The sequence below is a fragment of the Zingiber officinale genome, chromosome 2B (assembly GCF_018446385.1).
Source record: "Zingiber officinale cultivar Zhangliang chromosome 2B, Zo_v1.1, whole genome shotgun sequence".
Taxonomy (NCBI): domain Eukaryota; kingdom Viridiplantae; phylum Streptophyta; class Magnoliopsida; order Zingiberales; family Zingiberaceae; genus Zingiber; species Zingiber officinale.
In genome coordinates this window covers 61490553-61513069 of record NC_055989.1, presented here as the reverse complement: position 1 = coordinate 61513069, position 22517 = coordinate 61490553, and the positions used below count along the sequence as shown (strand labels likewise).

General features: G+C 36.4%; 1 protein-coding gene across 1 annotated transcript; it reads left to right on the top strand.

Moving 5' to 3' along the window:
* Nucleotides 1-11929: 11929 nt before the first annotated feature.
* On the top strand, nt 11930-22507 carry LOC122045684 (leucine-rich repeats and immunoglobulin-like domains protein 1). The gene is made up of 6 exons (XM_042606008.1): nt 11930-12264; nt 14361-14515; nt 19544-19761; nt 20880-21492; nt 21574-22095; nt 22180-22507. The coding sequence occupies exons 1-6, from the start codon at nt 12071-12073 to the stop codon at nt 22290-22292; spliced, it is 1815 nt and encodes a 604-aa protein (XP_042461942.1). The 5' UTR covers nt 11930-12070; the 3' UTR covers nt 22293-22507.
* Nucleotides 22508-22517: the final 10 nt, after the last annotated feature.

The window sequence follows — 22517 nt, the reverse complement described above, 5'->3', positions numbered from 1 at the left end:
GCTCGATCTCCAGAATCACTAAATAGTGATAAGTTTAACTTTCAAATAGGGTTCAATTTTCTTCATCTATCCTTTCAACCTCTTAATATTAGCCGAAATTAATTTCTGAGTGTACGTAACTTGTGTTCTTTACTCAGGAGATGAATTAGGGAGGAAGATTACCTATCTCCAAAATTAGTCAAATGGAGCATAGGTCTTGCATGTATAGCTGAACCTAATCACTCACTCTTAACAAAGTACTCATTGATATGTGCAACAAGGGAAGTCATTTCTAGCTCAAGTATAAATAATATAATAATTAAAATTTTATCCAATTAAGTGAGGTGGGTTATATGGATTATTGAGTTCAATCCTTTTAGTGTTAAGTCTTATTATGGTCTTCCTTTATCTTATATGTTTACGTATCCCAAATTCTCATCTTTCTCATGTGTATAAAATTCTCTTTAAATTTCGAAGTATTTTACTATAATAAAGAGCAGTTCTTTGATTTGCATTTTATTTAAAAGATTTACATCAACACCTCTATTTTTTTTAAAAAAAAATAATCTATACTTAAACTTTTAGTTATAAGTAAATCTTCTATATTAATAATTTTAACAATTATATGCTGCACACTCATGAGGTACTCACATATGACCGTGCAATATAACAAATCTCTCTCTATATATTTTTATTTTCTTAAAAATTCATATCCTTCAGCTTAAACCTTATGGGTAACTTGGAAGTGCACTTAGTCAGGACATCTGAATCACTTCCAGGTGCCCTACGCACTCAGTCACTCACGCTCGTCGCGCATAGACGGATGTGCAGGTGATATATATATAGCAATGATATTATAGTCCTAAGATCTTCTGGATCACTATACAATGCATGACTTCTAATTCTAAAGAATTTTAAGACTTTCATAAATTAGACTTTTTAGATTTAGCTTTACAATCCCTAGTTTAAAAAAATATTACTTCATATCAACATAAACATAATTGTTATGTCAAATCTATGACATACAATTACTGTTAACATAATGATAATCTACACTTAAATACCATAACATATTTACTCATCAATTTAGGAACTTCTTTAGAATTTCAACAAAGACAGATTGATCAAACATTTGGAACAAATGTCCAATAACTTATTATAACAAACTCAGATAATAAGCAAATTAAGATGAAACATTGACTTTTTGAAAGAATCACAAAAGTCTTTAAATAAAAGATTTAGTTAAACTTAATTTTCTTAATATTCCTACCAAGAAAAAGATCTTAAGTCTTTCTAAACTTATTGAAAGAAATAAATCTAAAATTTTAAACTTCAACCCAAAATTATTTTACTTCAAATTAAAGAATTGATTACAATAACTAAAACTCAAGTAGAAGGAGAACTTAAACTTCTACATATACTTGAGGAAATAAAGTATAAATGAATAAGTTGAACTTTGAAAACACCAAAGAAACTTTAGATTACTCCAAATAATTCTTTAAGACTAAGGAAAACAAATATTGTAATATTGAATTAATTGGAAAAAGGAGACAACACTATTGGAAAATAAACTATTAAACTTAGAAAAACATTTATAAAGAAACACCCAACAACTTATTGGAAAATAACCTGGGAAAATCTCAACAAATACTTAAGTAAATTATCTCTTGGAAAAACTATATCTAGACAGTTGTCAAGTACTTATAAGTTTCTAACTTATAATTCATAACAGTCAAATAAATCTGAACAGTCGAATCTCACAAGAACTCTAACTAAATCGTTTATAGGTCCTTCACAAATAGTGAGAGGATAATAAACAGAATTAAATACTACTTCTTGGCTAGATAGTATCATAATCAAATGAAATAGTTTCTCTAATCATAGATTAGAGGAACTAATAGTATTCATCAAGATCACCACTATTGGAAAATAAATTATTAAACTTAGAAAAGCATTTATAAAGAAACACCCAACAACTGATTGAAAAATAACCTTGGAAAATCTCAACAAATACTTAAGTAAATTATTTCTTGGAAAAACTATATATAGACAATTGCCAAGTACTTATAAGTTTCTAACTTATAATTCATATCAGTCAAATAAATCTGAATAGTTGAATCTCACAAGAACTCTAACTAAATCGTTTATAGGTCCTTTACAAACAGTGAGAGGATGATAAACAGAATTAAATACTACTTCTTGGCTAGATAGTATCATAACCAGATGAAATAGTATCTCTAATCATAGATTAAAGGAACTAATACTATTCATCAAGATTTAAATAGTTTTTTAAATGAATAGTTAAATACACTTAATCCTAGGCAACTATACAACCAGGGAATACTCAAATTCTCCACTTCAATTTTTAGATATCATAGAATAAAACCTCTCCACCTTCTTAATGGAGGAAAAGACTTAATTTAATGACTGAAGCATCAGCTAGATCTTTGTTTAACAGAAACCATAATTATATATATTTAGGATTAATTATGTTTAGTATTAGAGGACTCACTAGAATCATAATAGGAAGAAAAGTTTTATTGGCTCTCTATAACTCTCGTCTCTCTGATAAAGAAAAATCAATTATAAGACTTGTTGGGAACTTGACGCCACTGGAGGAGGGGGGTCAATAGCGTCTTACTCAAAACGTCACTTCCTACAATGGTTAGTGTGCACAGCGGAAATACAAGATAAAAACTAACAAAAGAAGGCAAACCTAACACGTTTAACGTGGTTCGGAGATGAAGCTTCTACACCACGGTTGTCCGTAAGATGGACGATCTAGATCCGTCGGTGGATGACTCCTCGGAAAACCTCCGACTAGCTCGAGTAGCTCCTTATGGGTGAAGAAACCTCGCCACAAACTCTCACAAACTCTTGATCACTCAAGAAGACCTTGGAGACTCTAATAGGGGTTAACTACCTCTATTTTTGTCAACCATGACCAAGCACCCCGAGCTCTATTAAATAGAGCTCAGGAGGAAACACCTAGCTGTGTTTCCCACCACTAGTCGACTGGTAAAACCACCAGTCGACTAGTACTAAGTGGAATTCGACCGTTACAGACCAACGGCTCGATACCAGTTGACTGGTAAAAGTATCAGTCGATTACTCCACATGGGTTGAGCAAACAGAGACATTCTGTTCGCTAGCAGTTGATTGATGAAAACACTAGTCGAATGCTATAGTAACTGTTACAGTACTGCTATAGTAAAATCATAAACCTAGAATTTTACCCTAAGTATAATCTCTCATCCACTCGTCCTTGCTCGCACAACCTAGACCTAGCCTTCTAGTCTCCTTCATCAATCTCGCGTCTCTCAGATGCCTCTCCATCCTTCACGTCTTACCTTCTGGAGCTTCCTTTGGCCTTGTCCTTGTTGTCGGATCTTCCTTTGCCCAGAGGCCGCACCTCCGGGACTTCATCTATTGTCAAGTCACACTTGGACTTACGTTACCAAAACTACATGCTTGGACTTACACCGCCAAGACCCACCCTTAGACTTTCCTCCTTTGCCAAGATCACACTTGGATTTTCCTTGTTGTACCTGTATCCTGCACACTCACAATATATGTCAAATACAACAATAAACCTAACTTAAACTTTTGCCCAAATATCAAAACTTAGGGTACCCAGATTGCTCCAACAAGACTAATAATCGAAGTTGATATGAATAATAATTTAGGAATCACTTACTTATGCCCTAATTTTTATATGACTATAAGAGACTTTGTAAAACATATTAAGATAAATGTCCAATTTAAAGGCTATGATCAATTTCAAATTAACAATATTCAACTGGATATCATATTTTTGGAAAAAATAATGAACCACATTCACAATCACTTTAAAATCACAATCACGAATATGATTGAAGCAACTGCCTCTAAAGGTATATATTTCCTTAAACTAAGAAATTTTAACTCAAAAACTTTAGCAGGATTAGAATGAACTATTAGTCTCAAGAATCCTGAAACAACACTCAGACCAACAACTTCTATAATGTATAAGGATAGGAATGACAAAATATCTATTAGATTCTCAGGATATCAAGATTCTACCTCTTAAGATAAAGAAAGTTTAGAATATAACTTAAATCTTATGATTAGACAAGATGATGATCCTATCAGCGTACTTAGCAAAATTGAAATAAAATATCTAAGACTAATACAAAAGTAAAAAAATTAAACAAGCTAGCACTGAGACAAATCACTCCAACTTAATAAATAAATCAAATGAAGTAACAACCATCTATGGAGATTTAGATGAATATGTATTGATCCTATCCGAATGAAAGGGAGTTGGAAAGTCGGGGATAGGGTGACTATGTTAACGATCCGCAAGTGTACGGATACGTCGTTAGTAATAAAGAAAGATATCGTATCCATAGCCACTGGTATAAGCACTAAAGATATCTCAACACGAATTAGCTAAACAACAAGTCAATTGATTTATGAAAACTAGTGCAACTATGAAAAGTAAAGAATAGAGATAAAAGAATAGAAACAAGAATAAGGGCTATGATAAAAGGGTTGTTCTAGGAGTTTCAGTTTCTTTGTAATGTTATTCAATGTATGTGATCTACCAAATCGTATTCCTCAATTGCCCATCATTTGTAGAAGGTTGCCGGTTCTCTCTCGCAATAGACAAACGACCTAGGACTGAAATCTATACCTAAATGTGATCAATTAGGAATGATTCCCATGTTGTCCTTACACGGGCTTGCTTGTCACATGCGTCCCTCAGAAAATCAACATAGAAATTCATTACTTCTCAACCCCATCAAGATATGAAAGATTAATGCATCCAATCTATCCTACCTCCTTGAATGCCTTATTTCACCCTCAAGATCATCCCTCAAACGTCCTTACACGGGCTTGTCTGTCACGAACATCCCTCGGATAATCGAGTGAGGAATCACCTTTACAAGATCCACAAGATACTCAAACATTCAATCAAGTATGGTAATTAAGCCCAATCACAACAATCCACACAAGATTAAATAGATACAACAGGGCAAAATCATAGAAATAGAAAATTGGCAAATCCACAAGAGTTTACATCAAATTCACATTGCAAATACTTCCTCCATCCTAGAACATAGAGATCTAATCCATAAAACAAGAAGAAGAATCCAAAGGCAAGAAAATTACATGCATCTTGATCCGAAATCCAAGGCGATAAAGGAAGAAAAGCTTATCTACGATAAAGAACTGTCTTCGGATCCAATCCTCGTTCCCCAAAGTTAATTCGTTGAAGATCTGCCCTTAGTGTTGGTTAGTCCTAGGAAGATCGTACCGGTTCCACTGTACAAAAATTTTATACGAGTGTTGAACCTTTCCTAAATAACCTATTGTGTTCTTTAGAAGTTAAATTAGGAATCGCAAACGGAACTTAACATTATTGATTCCAAATTTAACTTATCTGTTCTTAATGGTTTAGACTTGGATCGCAAGCGGAACTTAACACTATTGATCCAAATCTACCTATGTTATAAATTCAATTAAATATTAATTTTCAAAATTGACTTCTAGGACTGCATGGCAAGGCACATGGCCTTCTTGGGTATGGGAGCATCTACCACCGCCTAGACAAAGCCTTTTAAGGAAAGCTAATATTTAATTTCCCTATATAACTTTAGGCTTAACCAAAAGGAACAATCAAATCACAAATTCAAAAAATAAAGAAAAACACAAACACGAATTACTAATTCGAAAAACTAGATCTAATGCCTCTTGTGTTTGGAATTCATACAAAGAAAAATAACTAGCATGATGAGAAAAACAATTGCTAATTATACCTTTTCTTTATAAGCTAATGACCTCAAGATCTTCTGTCGTATTCCTCGCCTCGCCTTAGACGTCGTGTGGGTGACGATCCTCCAAGATGAACACCACCCAAAGACTTCTTCCTCCTCCTCTAGAATTCGGTCACCAACACCACCAAGGAGCAAAAGAGAGCAAAGGGAAAAGAGAGAGAGAGGGGGGCCGACCACTTGAGGATCACCAAGCAAGAGAATAAGAATTGTTGTCTCATGAGGGCTCCTCACCCCTTCTTTTATATTACTTGCCCAGGGCAAATAAGGAAAGACTTTTTACAAAAGTTAAAATCTTCCTCTTGTTTTTCCTTTTCCCTTTTATTTTTCCTTTTCTTTCCTCTTGATTGAATCAATCACCAAATCAATGATTGGCTTGATTTAATCTTGGTCGGCCCCTTGCTTGGGCATCAAGCAAGGGTGGCTGGCCACTATAAGGAAAGAAAAAATAATTTTTTTGTAAAAATTTTACAAGCCTTTATAAAATTTTACAAGCTCTCTTTTAATTTCTTAAAGTGGATGTTAAAAAAAGGAAAGTTTTAAAAATTAAAACCATGTTTTAAAATTTAAAACTTCTCTTCAATAAATTTCCTTTTTTAACCATGGTTACAAAATTAAAAGATTTAAAATTTAAAATTTCTCTTCCTTTTTCTAAAACCATGATGATGGTTAAAAAGAGAAAGTTTTAAAACTTTTAAACTTTCTATTAAACCATGTGACATAATTCAAATAAGAAAAGTTTTATATTTTAAAACCTCTCTTTTAAAACTTGTAGTTTTCTACAAAGAGAAGATTTCAAAAATTCAAAACACCCCTCCTATTTGAACTAATCATGGTCGGGCCCCTACTTGCTTGGTCACAAAGCAATAGGGCCGGCCCCCATAGAGGAGGACGTGGTCGGCCCTTGCTTGGTCACCAAGCATTGGATCGGCTCCCTTCTTGGACACCAAGATGGACTTATATTTGGACGGACTTGAGACTTTAATGAGGCTACGACAGGGACCTAAAGGAGAAATTGGTTTTGGCCTTCCGATGAGCTTGAGTATCCCATGTTCGCCCCGAACACACAACTCAAGTTCATCAACAATAACTCATTCCACTAGAGAGTTATTGTTGCACTACCACACCAATCCCAAATTACATTTATGGGCTCCTTATTATCATGAGTGTGTTAGTCTCCCTGTGTTTAAGATAACGAATGTCCACTAATTAAGTAAGTTACTGACAACTCACTTAATTAATATCTAAGTCCAAGAGTAGTACCACTCAACCTCATTGCCATGTCGGACTAAGTCCACCTACAGGGTTTAACATGACAATCCTTATGAGCTCCTCTTGGGGACATTCTCAACCTAGATTAATAGGACATAGTTTCCTTCTATAATCAACAACACACACTATAAGTAATATCATTTCTCAACTTATCGGGCCTATTGATTTATCAAGCTAAATATCACCCTTTGATAAGTTAAAGAAATAGATACTAAATATATATGCTTGTTATTATATTAGGATTAAGAGTACACACTTCCATAATAACTAAGGTCTAGTTCTTTTAGTAAGTCAGTATAAAAGAACTTACCTAAAATGGTCCTACTCAATACACTTAGAGTGTACTAGTGTAATTTATTAGTCAAGATAAACTAATACATAATTACACTACGATTATACCAATGGTTTGTTCCTTTCCATCTTAGTCGTGAGCAACTCTTTATAATTTATAAAGAGCTGATGACATGATCTTCTGTGTGTGACACCACACACCATGTTATCTACTTTATAAATTAATTGAACAACTGTATTTAACAAATAAATATAGACATTTGACCAATGTGATTCTTTTATTTCAAAAATAAATGTTTACAAAAGATAGACTTTTAGTATACACTCCAACAATCTCCCCCTTATACTAAAAGACTAAGCTATCATATCTGTTGCTATACATCTGATTCCCATCCTTCCACATGCCGATTAAAAGCTTTCACCGGAAGGGCCTTAGTGAAATGATCTGCCAGGTTATCTGATGATGCAATCTTGGCGATGACAACTTCTCCTCGCTTGATGATGTCTCGTATCACGTGGTACTTGCGCTCTATATGTTTACTCGCGTTATGGGCTCGTGGTTCCTTCGAGTTTGCAACTACACCACTATTATCACAATAAATTATAATGATTTTGGACAAACCAGGAATCACATCTAAGTCCATTAGAAAGTTCCTGAGTTATACTGCTTCTTTGGCTGCCTCAGAGGCTGCCACATACTCAGCTTCCATGGTTGAGTCTGAAACGTATTTCTGCTTAACACTCTTCCATGCAATGGCTCCACCTCCTAAAGTAAACACATAGCCTGATGTAGACTTACTGTTGTCCCTATCTGATTGGAAATTCGAATCCGTGTAACCCACAGGGAGTAAATCGTCTGTTTGGTAAACTAGCATATAATCTCTAGTCCTTCTCAGGTACTTCAATATATGCTTTACAGTAGTCCAATGTCCTTGTCCAGCGTTACTCTGATATCTGCTAACCATGCCCAAGGTAAAACAGATATCAGGTCTCGTACACAACATTTCATACATTAGGCTTCCCACAACCAAAGCATAAGGAACTGCCTTCATGTCCTCTATCTCCTTTGATGTCTTCGGAGACATCTCTTTAGATAAGTCTACTCCATGCCTAAAAGGTAAGAAACCTTTCTTGGAGTTCTGCATGCTAAAACGAGCAAGGATTATATCTATATATGAAGCTTGAGATAGGCACAACATTCTTTTCTTGCGATCCCTTATAACTTTGATCCCAAGAATGTGTGCACATTCTCCTAAGTCCTTCATATCAAATTGTTTGGACAATCATACCCTTATGTCTGATAATACCTTGACATTGTTGTCAATTAACAAAATATCATCTACGTATAGTACAAGAAATATCACCACGTTTCTGTTACACTTCTTGTATACACAAGACTCATCCGGATACTGAATAAATCCATATGACTGGATTACTTCATTAAACCTAATGTTCCAAGATCTTGAAGTTTGCTTCAGTCCATAAATGGACCGATTGAGTTTGCACACTAGATGCTCTTTGCCTTTTTCAATGAACCCTTCTGGTTACTTCATATGAATGTTTTCTTCAAGACTTCCGTTAAGGAATACTGTCTTGATATCCATTTGCCAAATCTCATAATCCATATGAGCAACAATGGATAAGAGTATCCGGATAGACTTTACCATAGCTACCGACGAAAAAGTCTCCTTATAATCAATTCCCTCTTTCTGAGTATACCCTTTCGTAACAAGCCTTGCTTTGAAAGTTTCTACCTTCTCGTCTGTCTCTCTTTTCCTTTTGTAGATCCATTTGCATCCAATGGCTTTTACACCATTTGGTGGTTCTACAAGCTCCCAGACCTTATTAGAATACATAGACTCTATTTCAGAATTCATTGCCTTTTGTCAAGATACTACATCTATATCTTGGAGTGCTTCGTCATATATTCGGGGATCAGATTCATGTTTATCCGGGATCAAGTCCGAAGACTCTCCCAAAAACATGAATCTCTCAGGTTGCCTTACAATCCTCCCACTACGACGAGGCACTGTCTCTGGTTGTGTATCATGTGTGGCACGTGTTGCAGTTTCTTGTGGTACTTCATCTTGTACTGTTGGTACTAAAGTAGCTGTGCCATCTCTTATTTCTTCTAGAACAATTTCACTCATGGGCTTATGGCTCATTACATAATCTTCTTCTAAAAATCGAGTATTGGTGCTAACAATGATCTTCTGATTTTTAGGATTATAAAACAAACCACCTTTCGTTCCCTTAGGATATCTCACAAACAGATAAACTTCTGTACGTGATTCCAACTTGTTAGTATCTCCCTTCAGCACATGTGCTGGACTACCCCATATCCGGATATGATTCAGACTAGGCTTACGCCCATTCCATAATTCCATGGGAGTAGAAGGAACTGTTTTAGAAGGTACCATATTCAAAATGTACACTGCTGTTTCCAGAGCATATCCCCAAAATATATTTGGTAATTCTGAATAACTCATCATCGATCTAACCATTTCCATAAGAGTCCTATTCCTTCGTTCTGCCGCACCATTCTGTTAGGGTGTACCAGGTGCAGACAATTGGGATTGAATCCCGACTTCTGATAAGTAATTCCTAAACTCTCCAAAGAGAATCTTATGTTTCTTATAAAACTAAGTCTTTGAAAATTAGAATCTTATGTTTCTTAAAAAAAATTGACTTTTATATAAAACTTATATACAAACCTAGTTTTGAAAATTCGATTTTACAAACTTAGTTTTGAAAATTTGATTTTACAAACTTAGTTTTGAAAAGTAGGTATATTTGAAAATTAGCCTTTATAAAAATTTATGTTTGTAAATTATTTTTAAATTACTTTTTTTTAAAAAAACTAGTAGATAAAAATTTAAATTTTATAAAGTTAATTTTCTAAGTTAGCTATTTTTTTTTAAACTTAGCTATTTTTGAAAAGCTAAAAGATAAAGTTTAAAGTAAATTTTCTATATTTTCTACTTTAAACTCCCCCAAGTCAATCTGACTTGAGTTCAGATTCGCAATTTCATTTTTTTCTCTCTCTTTGACTTAACCATTTATCTATTCTATATTTTTTTTTATGAATGTTAAAAGGGGAGGGTTAGGTGGGTTTAAGTTAGTTAATAAACAAAATACAAAATACAAAATATCAAATCCTAAACTCTAACCTAAAAATCATCTTAATTGATTGCTTACTTTTTGCATATGTTGTCATTGCATCAAAAATGGGGAGATTGTTGGTGCGATTAGCACTAACGGTCTAACCCAGATTTTGATGAATGACAAAGTAGGTTAAGTTAATTTTATTGTGATCTAACACTTTAATTAAGTGTGCAGGAGAAGCCCAGACTGGTCGACGGACTGACCGGATGTCTGACACGAAGTCCAGCTAGGTCAACGGGTCGACCTGATAGCTGGCATGAAGCCCAGACTAGTCGACGGGCTGACCAGATGTCTGGCACGAAGTCAAGCTAGGTCGACGGGCTGACCTGATAGCTGGCATGAAATCCAGACAAGTCGACGAGCTGACTAGACGTCTGGCAGGTAAGTTAAGGTAAGTCATTGGAGGGGAGTGACTTGGTGAGAACGCGTTCCTAGTTAGGGAACTTAGGCGCCGATCCAACTTAAAATCATTTCGGAACTCTAAGTTGAGATCTTGACTAGATTTCGGTCTCGGTGAGACGGAATCTAATTACTACTCTTCTTCTATTGCGCTAACTTCTGTTTTGCAGGGTAGTTTAAAATATTATTTTTGTCTCGGACTAACTCTTTCTTACAGAAGAAGGATATTCTGGAGAAAGGTGGTCCGGACGCTCGGAAGGGATCCGGGCGCCCGGAGTTGGTCCGGGCGCCCGGAAGGCAAAACTTCATCTTGTTGTCACGAGGTACGCATTGATTGGCCATGTCTACGTCACGATCCGGGCACCCGGAAGGGATCCGAGCGCCCGGAGCATCCTATATAAGGAGGTGAGCCCTGAAACAAAGAACAATGACATCTGCTCTATTGTGTTGTGTTCCTGCGACGTTGAGAAACTCCTCCGACAACGTGCTACCAAAAGTTTTTCTCCTCTATTTTTGTTGTCAGTATTTCTGTTTAATTACACTTTTAATTGATTTTGTAATCATCTTTTCGAACTGATAGTGAATTATCCAACGAAAACGCTCGACGAGTGCGGACCTTGGAGTATGAGTCGACCAAGACTCCGAACCAAGTAAATTGATTCTTGTTAGCGTTGTTCTTTTACTTTTCTGTTGTACACTCCGATACAAAAATTTTTCGATCGATATTCATTCTTTGTTTTCTATCAACTTTTACGATTCAACATAACTATATAAAAATGCTGAGCGTTTCAAATAGACAACTGTAAGCTCATTTTAATTTATTTTGATAAATGAAAAAAAAAAATTATAGCACCGAATTCATCCTTTCTAGAAATAACTGGTTGGGTTAAATATCTGAATTATGTAAAAAAGAAAAAAAAAAAAGAAAAAAAAGAAAGAAAAAAAAAACTTGTAGTAACCTTTGTAACGGATCTACATACCGCGATCTATTGTTACAATGCATGGAATCGAGCTATTATTGTGCTGTTGGCGAGTCTGTCGCATGATTGCGAGGCTCTAAATCGGTCATCACCAAGATCGTCAACCTCTCTGCTTTAGGAATCCCCTTCTACCTCTCCTCTCCCCTGTCTTTGACGCGAGGAGCTGTCATGATCGAGCGCGAGAAGGAAACCTTCGGTGGATTGGTGTGGAAGTGCATCGAAGCGGCGACCTTGACTGGTGATAGTGTGGACAAGTGGCGGAGGCAGCGTCGGACCCTCGAGCGCCTTCCTTCCTGCCTCGCCGATGTCCTCCTCCGCCGTATCATCTGCCGCCGCCTCCTCCGCTACCCCTCCTGGCTCGAGTTCGTTCTTCTTTTATCCGTTGCGAAAGCCCTTTTTTTTTGTTGTCAAATCGATCTTTTAATTCATTTGGAATTCAAGATCATAGTCTTTCAGAGTCCTAATTTTGCTTTAAAAAATCTCCGAGGCTGCAATTGCTTTATTGAGACTAAAATTCCTGCGCGTGAGCATTCGCCTGGAACAGGGTATTAGATAATTGAACTGATTTTTCTTAATGATAATTAAACCTGATCATGTTTGAGAGATGGTGAGATAGCGCGCTAGTGAAGATGACTTGATCGTTGACGAAGAGAAGACCTCCTGGCTTCGAGAAGATGATTTCCTTCAAATCCTGCGCACACTTAGACGATCCAACAAAGCGTTAGTAACCAAATACCAAAGAAAAGATCCCTGACAAGGCTCTCCGATGCTCAAGTCAGTACGATCTCCGGTGAGTGAGATGAAGAACGGTAGTGGATCTGCGAGAGCGTAGGTTTCAGATGCAAATGATGTTTACCTTGCCAATGAAGAGGATCGTCTTTATATACCACCTCTCACAACCCCTGTGATCATGATATGACATCGTATGTTGAAGTTTGTTAGGTGATCGAAAAAGTATAGTCTGGATGATATGCAGTAACAGTCTGAGGAATCTTTTTTCTACTTTCAGATGAACCTCTTTTGTTGTTTATGATTTACACCCTTGATGAACTTGTCGAGGAAGTATGCTGTCATAACTAACCTTCGCAAGGAATACTCCCCGATAACCTTGACAGATTGCTAAAATATTCTCTGCTGCTTGTTCATTGAGTATATTTCAGTCAGTCTTTAAGCTAGCCTGCTTGTTTAGCTGATGTACTTTGTGTTGAATATATCTTAGTCGGTCCTTAAGCCGACCTCTTTTATTGAACCATTCAATTACATTCTGTATTGCCCTTTAACCCGGCCGGTTTTTATCTGACCGGTTGCACATATGGGAACTGATGAGACTAAACGCCTTTATTTCAGTCGGATGTTATCCAACCAATCATACATATGGCAATTGATGAGGCTAAGCGCCTTTATCTCAGTCGGGTGTTATCCGACTGGTTGCACATATGGGAACTGATGAGTCTGGACGCTTTTATCCCGATCGGGCGTTATCCGACTGGTTGCACATATGGGAACTGATGAGGTTGGGCGCCTTTATCTCTGTCAGGCGTTATTCGACTGGTTGCACATATGGGAACTGATGAGGCTGGGCGTCTTTATCTTGGCCGGGCGTTATTTGACAGGTCAAGGCATACATGCCCGCCCACCTTTAAGGTCGGACAAATGCACACGCACACGCACACGCACACGCACACGCACACGCACACTGTTATTTATGATTGACATGTTGTAAAATGAGTCAATTATTCTGACTACAATGTAAGACCGGTCAACCTTAAACTTGACCTCCATAGGATTTGGTTACCCTTAAGTCATTATACTCCCTGATCCACTCGGATTATCGACCGACTATCCTCCCCGGGCCGGTTTAGAACTCGATCTAGTTGGTCCAAGGATTTAACACTGCGAACTAATCCTAGCCGAACGAGGGGATATCACTCCTTTCAGAGTAAGACCGCCATGTCATCTTGACTTTAATCGCCACGTCACCTCCCGGGTCCATCTGTCATAACTTGTATCAAAATCTATTCAGAAGCTCACAACATGCGCCTTCACCGTCTCTGGCGATGTTATTAAAGGAAAGCGAGAAAAATATGACTGCGCCATTTTCAATGGAATCAATGTGTTCGAGGATAGAGAAAAAAAGGGAGAGAGAGAGACTTTTGGTATAATTGCTCAATTCACCAGGACAAGAACAAAAAGCACCCGCTATGTCCTTAACTAGCTGTAATTAGGTTGAGAAGGCCTGATTAATTCTTCAACAAATTGTAGAAGGTTCTCATTCTATGTTATTCTCGTGGTTTGATATATTAGCATAAAGTCAATGTATGATGTGCTTACAATTGTTTATCACTAGTTTTACCAATGTGACTCACAATGGTATTTGCTCGTTTCTACAGTCATTCATTTTCCCTTTATATTTTTCATTTCCATATCTATTTAGAGTAAGATTGTTACCTTTTTGCAGAAATTTCCAGAATTCTGTAGAGAATGTTGACTTAAGAGGAGAGAACTGTGTCAGTGCTGAATGGCTGGTATATTTGGGTGGATTTCGTTATCTATGCAAATTAAATCTTGCAGATTGCAAGCGGATCAATGATGCTGCAATATGGTACCTTACAGGTATAATTAATCTGTTTCCTCTATCTAGTCAACAACCTTTGTATTATTGTTACCTTAGAGGAAATGTTCTTGAACTATATATATATATACTCCCATTCTCCATAATTTTTCTAGTCAAATTTAGTAAACAAACTTTAAATAAGGCTAGACGCAATTGAAGGGGTATTTTAACTCGGAAGGCTAGACCATAGTTCATAGGATCGTGATCTAGATCAATTTTGGGTAGGATCGGATCATAGAAACATACGATCCTATCAAAAATCCTTGGAAATTTATGATTAATAATTCATATAGAAAAATGATTAATAATTAGAAGGGGGTGATCCTTGAGAAATAACCTAGCATGCTCTATTGTAATTGTGAAGGGGGTGCTTCAACTCCTTCTCAAGGACCTATCCATTCAATACAAAAATACTCCATATAAATACATATTCAATCGATAGATCAACATCAACTGCTTTGTATTTCATAGCCAAAATAACCTACCACCCTAGCAGCCAAAATAACCTAGTGTACTCTTAGCACTTACATCTTATTCTAAACATATATACAATCAATTTATATAATTACAAGTCATTCTCAAATCGATAACAATCATCTCCAAATCCATAATCTTCATTGTGGCCAACATTTTTAACAGGTTCATCCTCCTTTGACATTTGAACAACATCTTCATTGATCACATTTAAACCATCTTCATCAACTAAGTGAAAGCTTTGCATTTCATTGGCTTATTTCCTCTTTCCATGAGATTCACTAGGTGTTTCATCAACTACATGAAAAAAAAAATGAATGTAATAAATTTAGCACTAATATGTAAAAGTTAAAACCCAATGGAACTTTACATGATGATTGATGATAAAATTAACTTACCAGTCCTCATTATATGTGATGCAATGACTTCAACCTCATCATTTTCATGTAAAAGTTAAAACCCAATGGAAGTTTTTTGCAATGAAAAAAAAGATTAAGCATTTATAAGAAATCTAGCCTGTAAGCAAGTAGTCGATGATGATGATGATGATGATGACAGTTGATGATGATAGGTGATGAATCTTCATTCGTTCACTTCAGCTAGCCTTCAACCTTCAAAATTCAAAGGGTTTAGGGTAGAGAAGATGAACGATTATTGTTGCCACTCCAGTGGAGGTCGCAGCTGACAACCACGACAAGTAGGATGGCGTGGGACCAACAGGAGCGTAATGCGTGCGGGTTCACGGACTTGGGGTCGAGCCACTACGGGGCGAATCAGGCGTGGGTGAGCTACTCAATGGGCCTTGTAGAGGCGGTCTGGTCGTGGGTGGCTGAGGGGAAGTACTGCGACTACATGAACAACACGTGCTTAGTGGGGCACGAACACTGCGGCACTCCGACACCATTTAGGATAGAAGATGAACGAGTGTTGGCTACCCACGGCTACTGTGGAATGGAATGAAGCGCTACTCTATTAAGCAAAAAAGACCTAATAACATTTCAGGTTGGGTTAGGGTCGTTGGGCCAAAATAGGGGCCACAACCTAGTTTAAAGCTTACAAAGCAGGCCCTAATACAAAAATTGTGCAAAATCGCCTGATCGGAGAATCGATACGATTCTACCGATCTTATTATAATTCTAACGATCCTACCACAAAAAACGATCATGAACGATCCTTGGTCGATTTTGTTTTTGTGTTTCCAAGCAATCTGGATCGCACGATCCTACAATCTGGATCACGATTTTTCAAACCATGGGCTTAGACCCAATTTAGTCAAATTTATTTGTATTTTAATTTTTTAACAAGAAAATCTCCATAAAAAAGAACGTATAATATGAAAAAGAGTACTTATTAGTACAAGTGATGCATTATAATGTATGAAAGCAAAAACTGAACAAAAAAAGTAAAATAAGCAATCATGAGTTCAAACAAAATCAGTTTCTCGTACAACCAAATATCTCTAAGCAACTCTATATATACAATGCCTTGAATCAGTTAAGACCTCAAATATCGATCCTCACCTGCAAATCTAGAGGACAAGAAAAATAGAGTAAGCACAAATTGCAAAGTGGGCAAGTAACCAACCATCAAGAGATATATTCCACATTCTAGCTTTTGAGGTTCCATTTAAGCACATAATTGATTTTCAAACTTATCACACTTATTAATTATCACATTGCTTTAAGGTACCACATTATCACACTTAGCATATTATTTTGTCACAAATATGTCCACTAACAAGTGAATCGCTGAGGCCAAGTGTTTGGGCATATAAAATATCATTCGACATGTAAAGCCCTCACAGATAATAAATAGCAACATAGTGAAGCATGTAATGACTAACCACATGTGACACATGCTATCACATAGCCTGTGGGTAGTCACAGGCCCTAATAAAACAACTATTCTTGAAGTATCACTTTTTAGCATTTATTTTCATCATTTAAAATGGTTATTTTATTGTGGTTTCACACAAATAGCTCCACTTTTGGGTTCACATATCAATTAGTTATGTCATTTTCAAGTAATGATTAGTTTGAGGACTAACTAATGTCATCTTTTAGTAAATATTGTGCTATCCATATATTAGAAGATGGTTGCTAGGCAATTTTTTTAGCATAAAAATATCATATAAGCATCAACATATAGCATGGATGGTAAAACAATCTAAAAGATATGTATCAATAGAGGAATCAGTAGAGCATCATTTTATCTTTTTAAAATAAACTTCCCCATGTTAAATCCCATAGATCACCTACATGGCCATATAACAAGAAGAATATCATCTATTTAACCCCCAATAGTCTAGTTTTTTAGGAACTCACTAATCTAGTTTTGTTTTAATCCCTTTTTAAAATAGTTATGGTAACATATATAATGAATAATCATTTTAGACATTTAATTATTGCAAAAGGAATCATACAAGTGAGATTAAGAATATATTTACCCACCTCAAAAGTGTTGTGAGAACGTCCAAAATTCCTCAAGATTAATACGTTCCCTTGGATGAGTCTCTATGTAATGAGTAATGCTCAGTGAAAACCCAAATATAAATAATATGCTATAGAAATATCAAGTCTAAAATTCCACCTATTTTCAATGTTAATAGATCTAATTTTGATCCATCAATCACCATTATACCTCAACTTGAAGGATAATGATTCTGTTTAGATGGCCAACATTAAATCCTCAATTTAGCAAAATCTGGTTTGCTAGCATCATTATCCCAAACCCCAAGAATAGGAGTTAAGTTAAACATGCCCTTACCTAGCAATTCTCCTCAGTCAAAGAAATAGAGTAGTTCGATGGTACCAAACACTTGGTCCAACCTAACATAAATAACAATCAACTATTATTCCAAAATAGGTGATCACAAAATCCTTACCCTAAAACAAGCTCTCTGATCCCAAACAACCAACAATTTGCTCGGTAGTAGGGAAGTCTAGACAAGGTATCACAAGTGGGAAAAAGAGAGCGGATGACAAATTTTGCATAAGGGCAGGGATGACAACAAAGTAAAGGGTCACAGGGTGCATGGGACGAGACCTAGTGGTGGTGACAGGTTTCACAGGATGCAAGTCTTCGCATGAGGGCATGATGACAAGTGGTGGTGTCTCGTGCACTCGCGAGGTTAAATGACAACGAGGTTGATGTGTGGGCATGTGAAGGTTAGGCGATGATGTTAGGATGCAAGCAAGCAAGCATAAAAAATGTCGCCAAGGCACACATGAGCATCGAACGACCGAAGCATACATGAGCATTGAGCAACAACGCTGGGACACATGCGAGAATGCAGCTGGGTTGCCAGTCTGTGATATTGACTCTTGTGTGCGGAGAAGAGTCACTAGAAGTGTGTGGCTTCACGTAAGGGTATGATGGGGATCACTAGGGTGGTAAGTGTTCTAGTCATGAGAGGAAAGAAGGAGCGAAAGCAAGAGAGAAAGAGTTGGAAGCTAGGGTTGTCAAAGAAGAGAGGAGGATGCTTCACTGACAATGGTTGGTACTGGATGCACAAAGAGCAGTGTCAAGTAGCAGCTCGCGTGTCACGTGGAAGAGAGGAAGGTTTTGTGTCATGGAGAAGAGGAGAAGACAGTGACTACGAGAGAGGTGAGTTGTCTTTGTGGAGAGAGAAGAGGAAGTAAGAGTTTATATACTCCCAACAAAATTAACTTTCCCACTAAACCCATAATAGGACTAAATTGGCTTATCCTTGGTCTAAACTTGGTTTAGCCCTAAACTGGTCGATATTAGCCCAAATCAAGCCCAGTCCAGACCCATGCTATCGTAATCTCTACACCTACTTGATGAACTCTACCAAATCTTAATTAAACAACACTAGAACCCTAAAGGCCATGAATTGGTTCAATTCATATTAACTGATCGCCTAAAATTCAAAATAGTTTAAGTTGCAAAAATTAAATTGGATAAAATTCTATATTAACAATTGTATCAATGTTTAACTTGTGAATCTATTTCAAAAAGAAATTGTGATTCTCTATATCACAGTATTTTCTGGTGTGACTGAAGCAACTCTTGGAGCATGGAAAAATGTTTTAGAAGGCCTTGTAAGGATCTGTGTTCAGAAAATAGCCTGTTATGGGTGTTGAAACTTGTTTATGTTGCTAAATTCAGATTTCAGACTGCAAAAGCTCGCATATCAGGGTCTTCATGCAAGTATTTACTACTAAATGCAAATTTCTTCTAATTGTTACCGCCCATAGATTTTTGGTACTTCAAAACTTAAAATGTTTGTCATGTATTCGCTTTATGAGTCCGGGCAAACTTATCAAGTCACAGTTAACATAGCTCTGGTGCAAGCCATGCATAAAATTTTAGCACATAGTTTCCTCGGAGTGTCTTACATGCTGCAAATGTTGTATTCTCCAATATTCCGGATTCACTTTCTTCTGTTTGAGGCACTAAAATCTATTGTTTGCTTCAGCTCGTCAGTATATGGGGGTTATTTTGCTCAAATTGGTAAATCTGGATCAACTAGTTTGTTTGGTACAGAAATTCCAGTGTATTAACAAGTTTTCCTGTTAAATTTTTGTAAGGAATGGATAATTTGAAAGAGTTGAATTTGTCAAGGTGTTCCAAGATTTCTGATTTTGGCATCAAACATCTTATATCCATTCAAAGCTTGGAGAAACTTCATATATCAGAGATCGGATTGACCTCTGCAGGAGTTAATCTCCTTTCTTCACTTAGCAATTTGGATTTACTAGATCTGGGAGGAATTCCTGTCACTGATGACGCGCTTCTCTCATTGCAGGTATTGTTATATGTTTATCCTTCTTTGTATACCTCTGCTACACATGTTTCACTGATTACACTGAAATCATTTGCTTGGGATAGTGTAAACTTCAACTACGGATACAAGCTATTCCAATATGTCAATTTTTGCTTCCCACTTTAGGTTCAATTATAGTGTTAGGTTTATTGAGCTTGTTTAGATGTATCGATTCAGATGTTTCCTTACAAAGAAGTGGTTTTAGTTATTGGTTAATAACTAATATCAACAGTTTGGATTTATGTAGAGACTGAGGTTTTTTCCAAATGGACCTTTAAGCTAGTTATATATTCTCTCATTGCAGGTATTGTCATCTGTTTAGCCTTCTTCATTTACTTCTGCTACACATGTTTCACTGATTACACTGAAACCATTTATTTGCAAGAGAAATAAGTTCAACTATGCATACAAGATATTCAAGTATGTCAATTTTTTTGCTTTCCTTTTTGGGTTCAGTTATAGTGTTAGGTTTATTAGGCTTTTAGTTTAGATGTTGGATGCTTCCATATAAATAAGTGGTTTTAGCCATTGATTATTAGTTAATAGTTAAGTCAACAGTTTGGATTGATGTAGAAACTGAACTTACTTGCAAATGAACCTTTAAGCTAGTTGTAATCTATTTTCTTCATTTTTTTTGTTACCCATGCTTGACATTCGTAGCTGAGGAGGCTGTAGGAGAGCTTATAATGATGGGGAGCATGCCATGAATGGGGGAGCAGAGTTGACCAGGGAATTTGCCGAAGGCTTTCATATGAGGTCCTATTTAAATAGACTGTTAGTAAAAAAAAACAGTATCAAATCATCAAATTGATTGGAAATTTCTTTTAGATTAACCTTAAATAGACTGTGAGAAAACAAACTCAAGGAGCCACTATCTTTCCGCAAAACAAACCTTCATACTTGGCACTCGAACCATTTCAGTTTGTATGTGAATCACTCAATTGTAGTGTTGGCATCAAAGCAAACCTCTATATACATCAGGTCCCTCAAACTTTTCAGATTTGTATGTGGGGATTTCCATCAGTCCTTGAAAGAAGAGACGGTTTTACAAATTGTGCTTACCTCTACTAACTAATACAATCATCTTATCTATTTTGTAGGTTTTGAAAAAGCTTGAGTTCCTGGATCTATGGGGTAGTAAAATCACAAATAAAGGAATTGCTGTCTTGGCAACATTTCCCAAATTGAGCTTCTTGAACCTTGCTTGGACAAAAGTCACCAAGTTGCCATATCTTCCTTCTATTACACGTTTGAATATGAGTAATTGCAACATCTCTTCTGTATGTTATGCCAAAAATGCCATTAGTGATCCTTTGTCCAAGCTCTTTTTCCTTGGAACCACATTTTCTGATGTTGATGAAGCATTTTCCATGATGGATATTAAAAATATTACATACTTGAATATCTCTCGATCTTCCATTTGCAATTTGCATTTTCTGTTCAACACACACGTCATAGAGCATTTAGATCTCAGTTTCTGTGGAATAACAGATGATTCAGTTGAATATATTGCAAAAGCTGGAAAAAATTTGAAATACTTGAATGCCAACAATACAAAGCTCACCTCGGAGGGGGTAGGTGTTTTGGCTGGAAATGTCATAAACTTGGAAACCCTATGTTTGTCAAAGACTCTAATTGATGACATTGCACTTTCATACATCTCTATGATGCCTTCTCTGAGAGTAATTGATCTAAGCCACACACAGATCAAAGGTATAGTGTTTTAGTTCCTTTTTTTCAGTTACTTATTACATAGAAATTCTTGTTCCTGAGTATTTATCCTTCAAATATCAGGTTTTGCTTTTGAAAATGGAGATAATAGAGAGAATGCTTCCTCATTGAGCTTGCTTCAGAATCTCAGTCGACTGGAAAGTTTGAACTTGGAGGATACATTAATACAAGATGAAGCACTGCAGTCATTATGTTTCCTAAAGCAGCTACATTGTTTGTTTTTAAAGAGTCATTTCCTTTCCGATGTCTTCTTGCATAGTTTGTCATCTTTCTCTAAGCTGAAGTTCCTTGGATATCGCGATGCTGTACTTACAAATTCTGGGCTTCTTTATTTTATGCCTCCAAAGACACTTCGAGTGTTAGATTTGAGGGGTTGTTGGCTTTTGTCAGAGGATTCTTTGTCATTCTTCCATGAACAACACCCTCAGATTGAACTACGACTGGAACTGGTCGGTCTGGCTCCTAGTGAAGGAAATGTCTCTGCTGATTTAACATGCTATTGTGGAGCATCCCCAACCTCAGACAAGATATCCAAAGTGTCTCGGTTGCAAAAGTCTGGCGAGCACTGCAAGGTCACCTTTGTAGGTAATATCAAACACTTATAGATGCAATCTCGTCTCTTTTGCTTGCTCTATAAATAAATCTCAAGGTGTCTTATTTTCTGGACAGATGAAAGAATCAAATACAGCAAAGAGGAATCATTGGCACTGCAATTCTCATCTCTGTCAACTCTTGCAGAACCTGATCTACATATGCTACCGAAAGCCTTGCGATCGGATTAAGATGAGCAATCAAAACTCTTTCATTTCTATGCTAACTTACATGTCAATATGACGGCTTTGTTAAAATTTTGCTCCTCTGCTTCTTGTTGAGCCTGATATATGAGGTAACAATGTTGAATTTTAGCTTGAAATTTGAGAAAGTGTTTGGTTATAAGTGTTTCTTATATTTTATTTATTATCTTCTTCCTATTATTATTATTATTTTTTTTTGACAACTAGCATTTG

Bases quoted from the DNA above. Each gene is read 5' to 3' on its own strand.
- LOC122045684 (XM_042606008.1), top strand. From the start codon at position 12,071: ATGATCGAGCGCGAGAAGGAAACCTTCGGTGGATTGGTGTGGAAGTGC. The intron at 12,265-14,360 runs GTTCGTTCTTCT...ACCTTTTTGCAG, and splicing joins CGCTACCCCTCCTGGCTCGA to AAATTTCCAGAATTCTGTAG. The intron at 22,096-22,179 runs GTAATATCAAAC...TTTTCTGGACAG, and splicing joins CTGCAAGGTCACCTTTGTAG to ATGAAAGAATCAAATACAGC.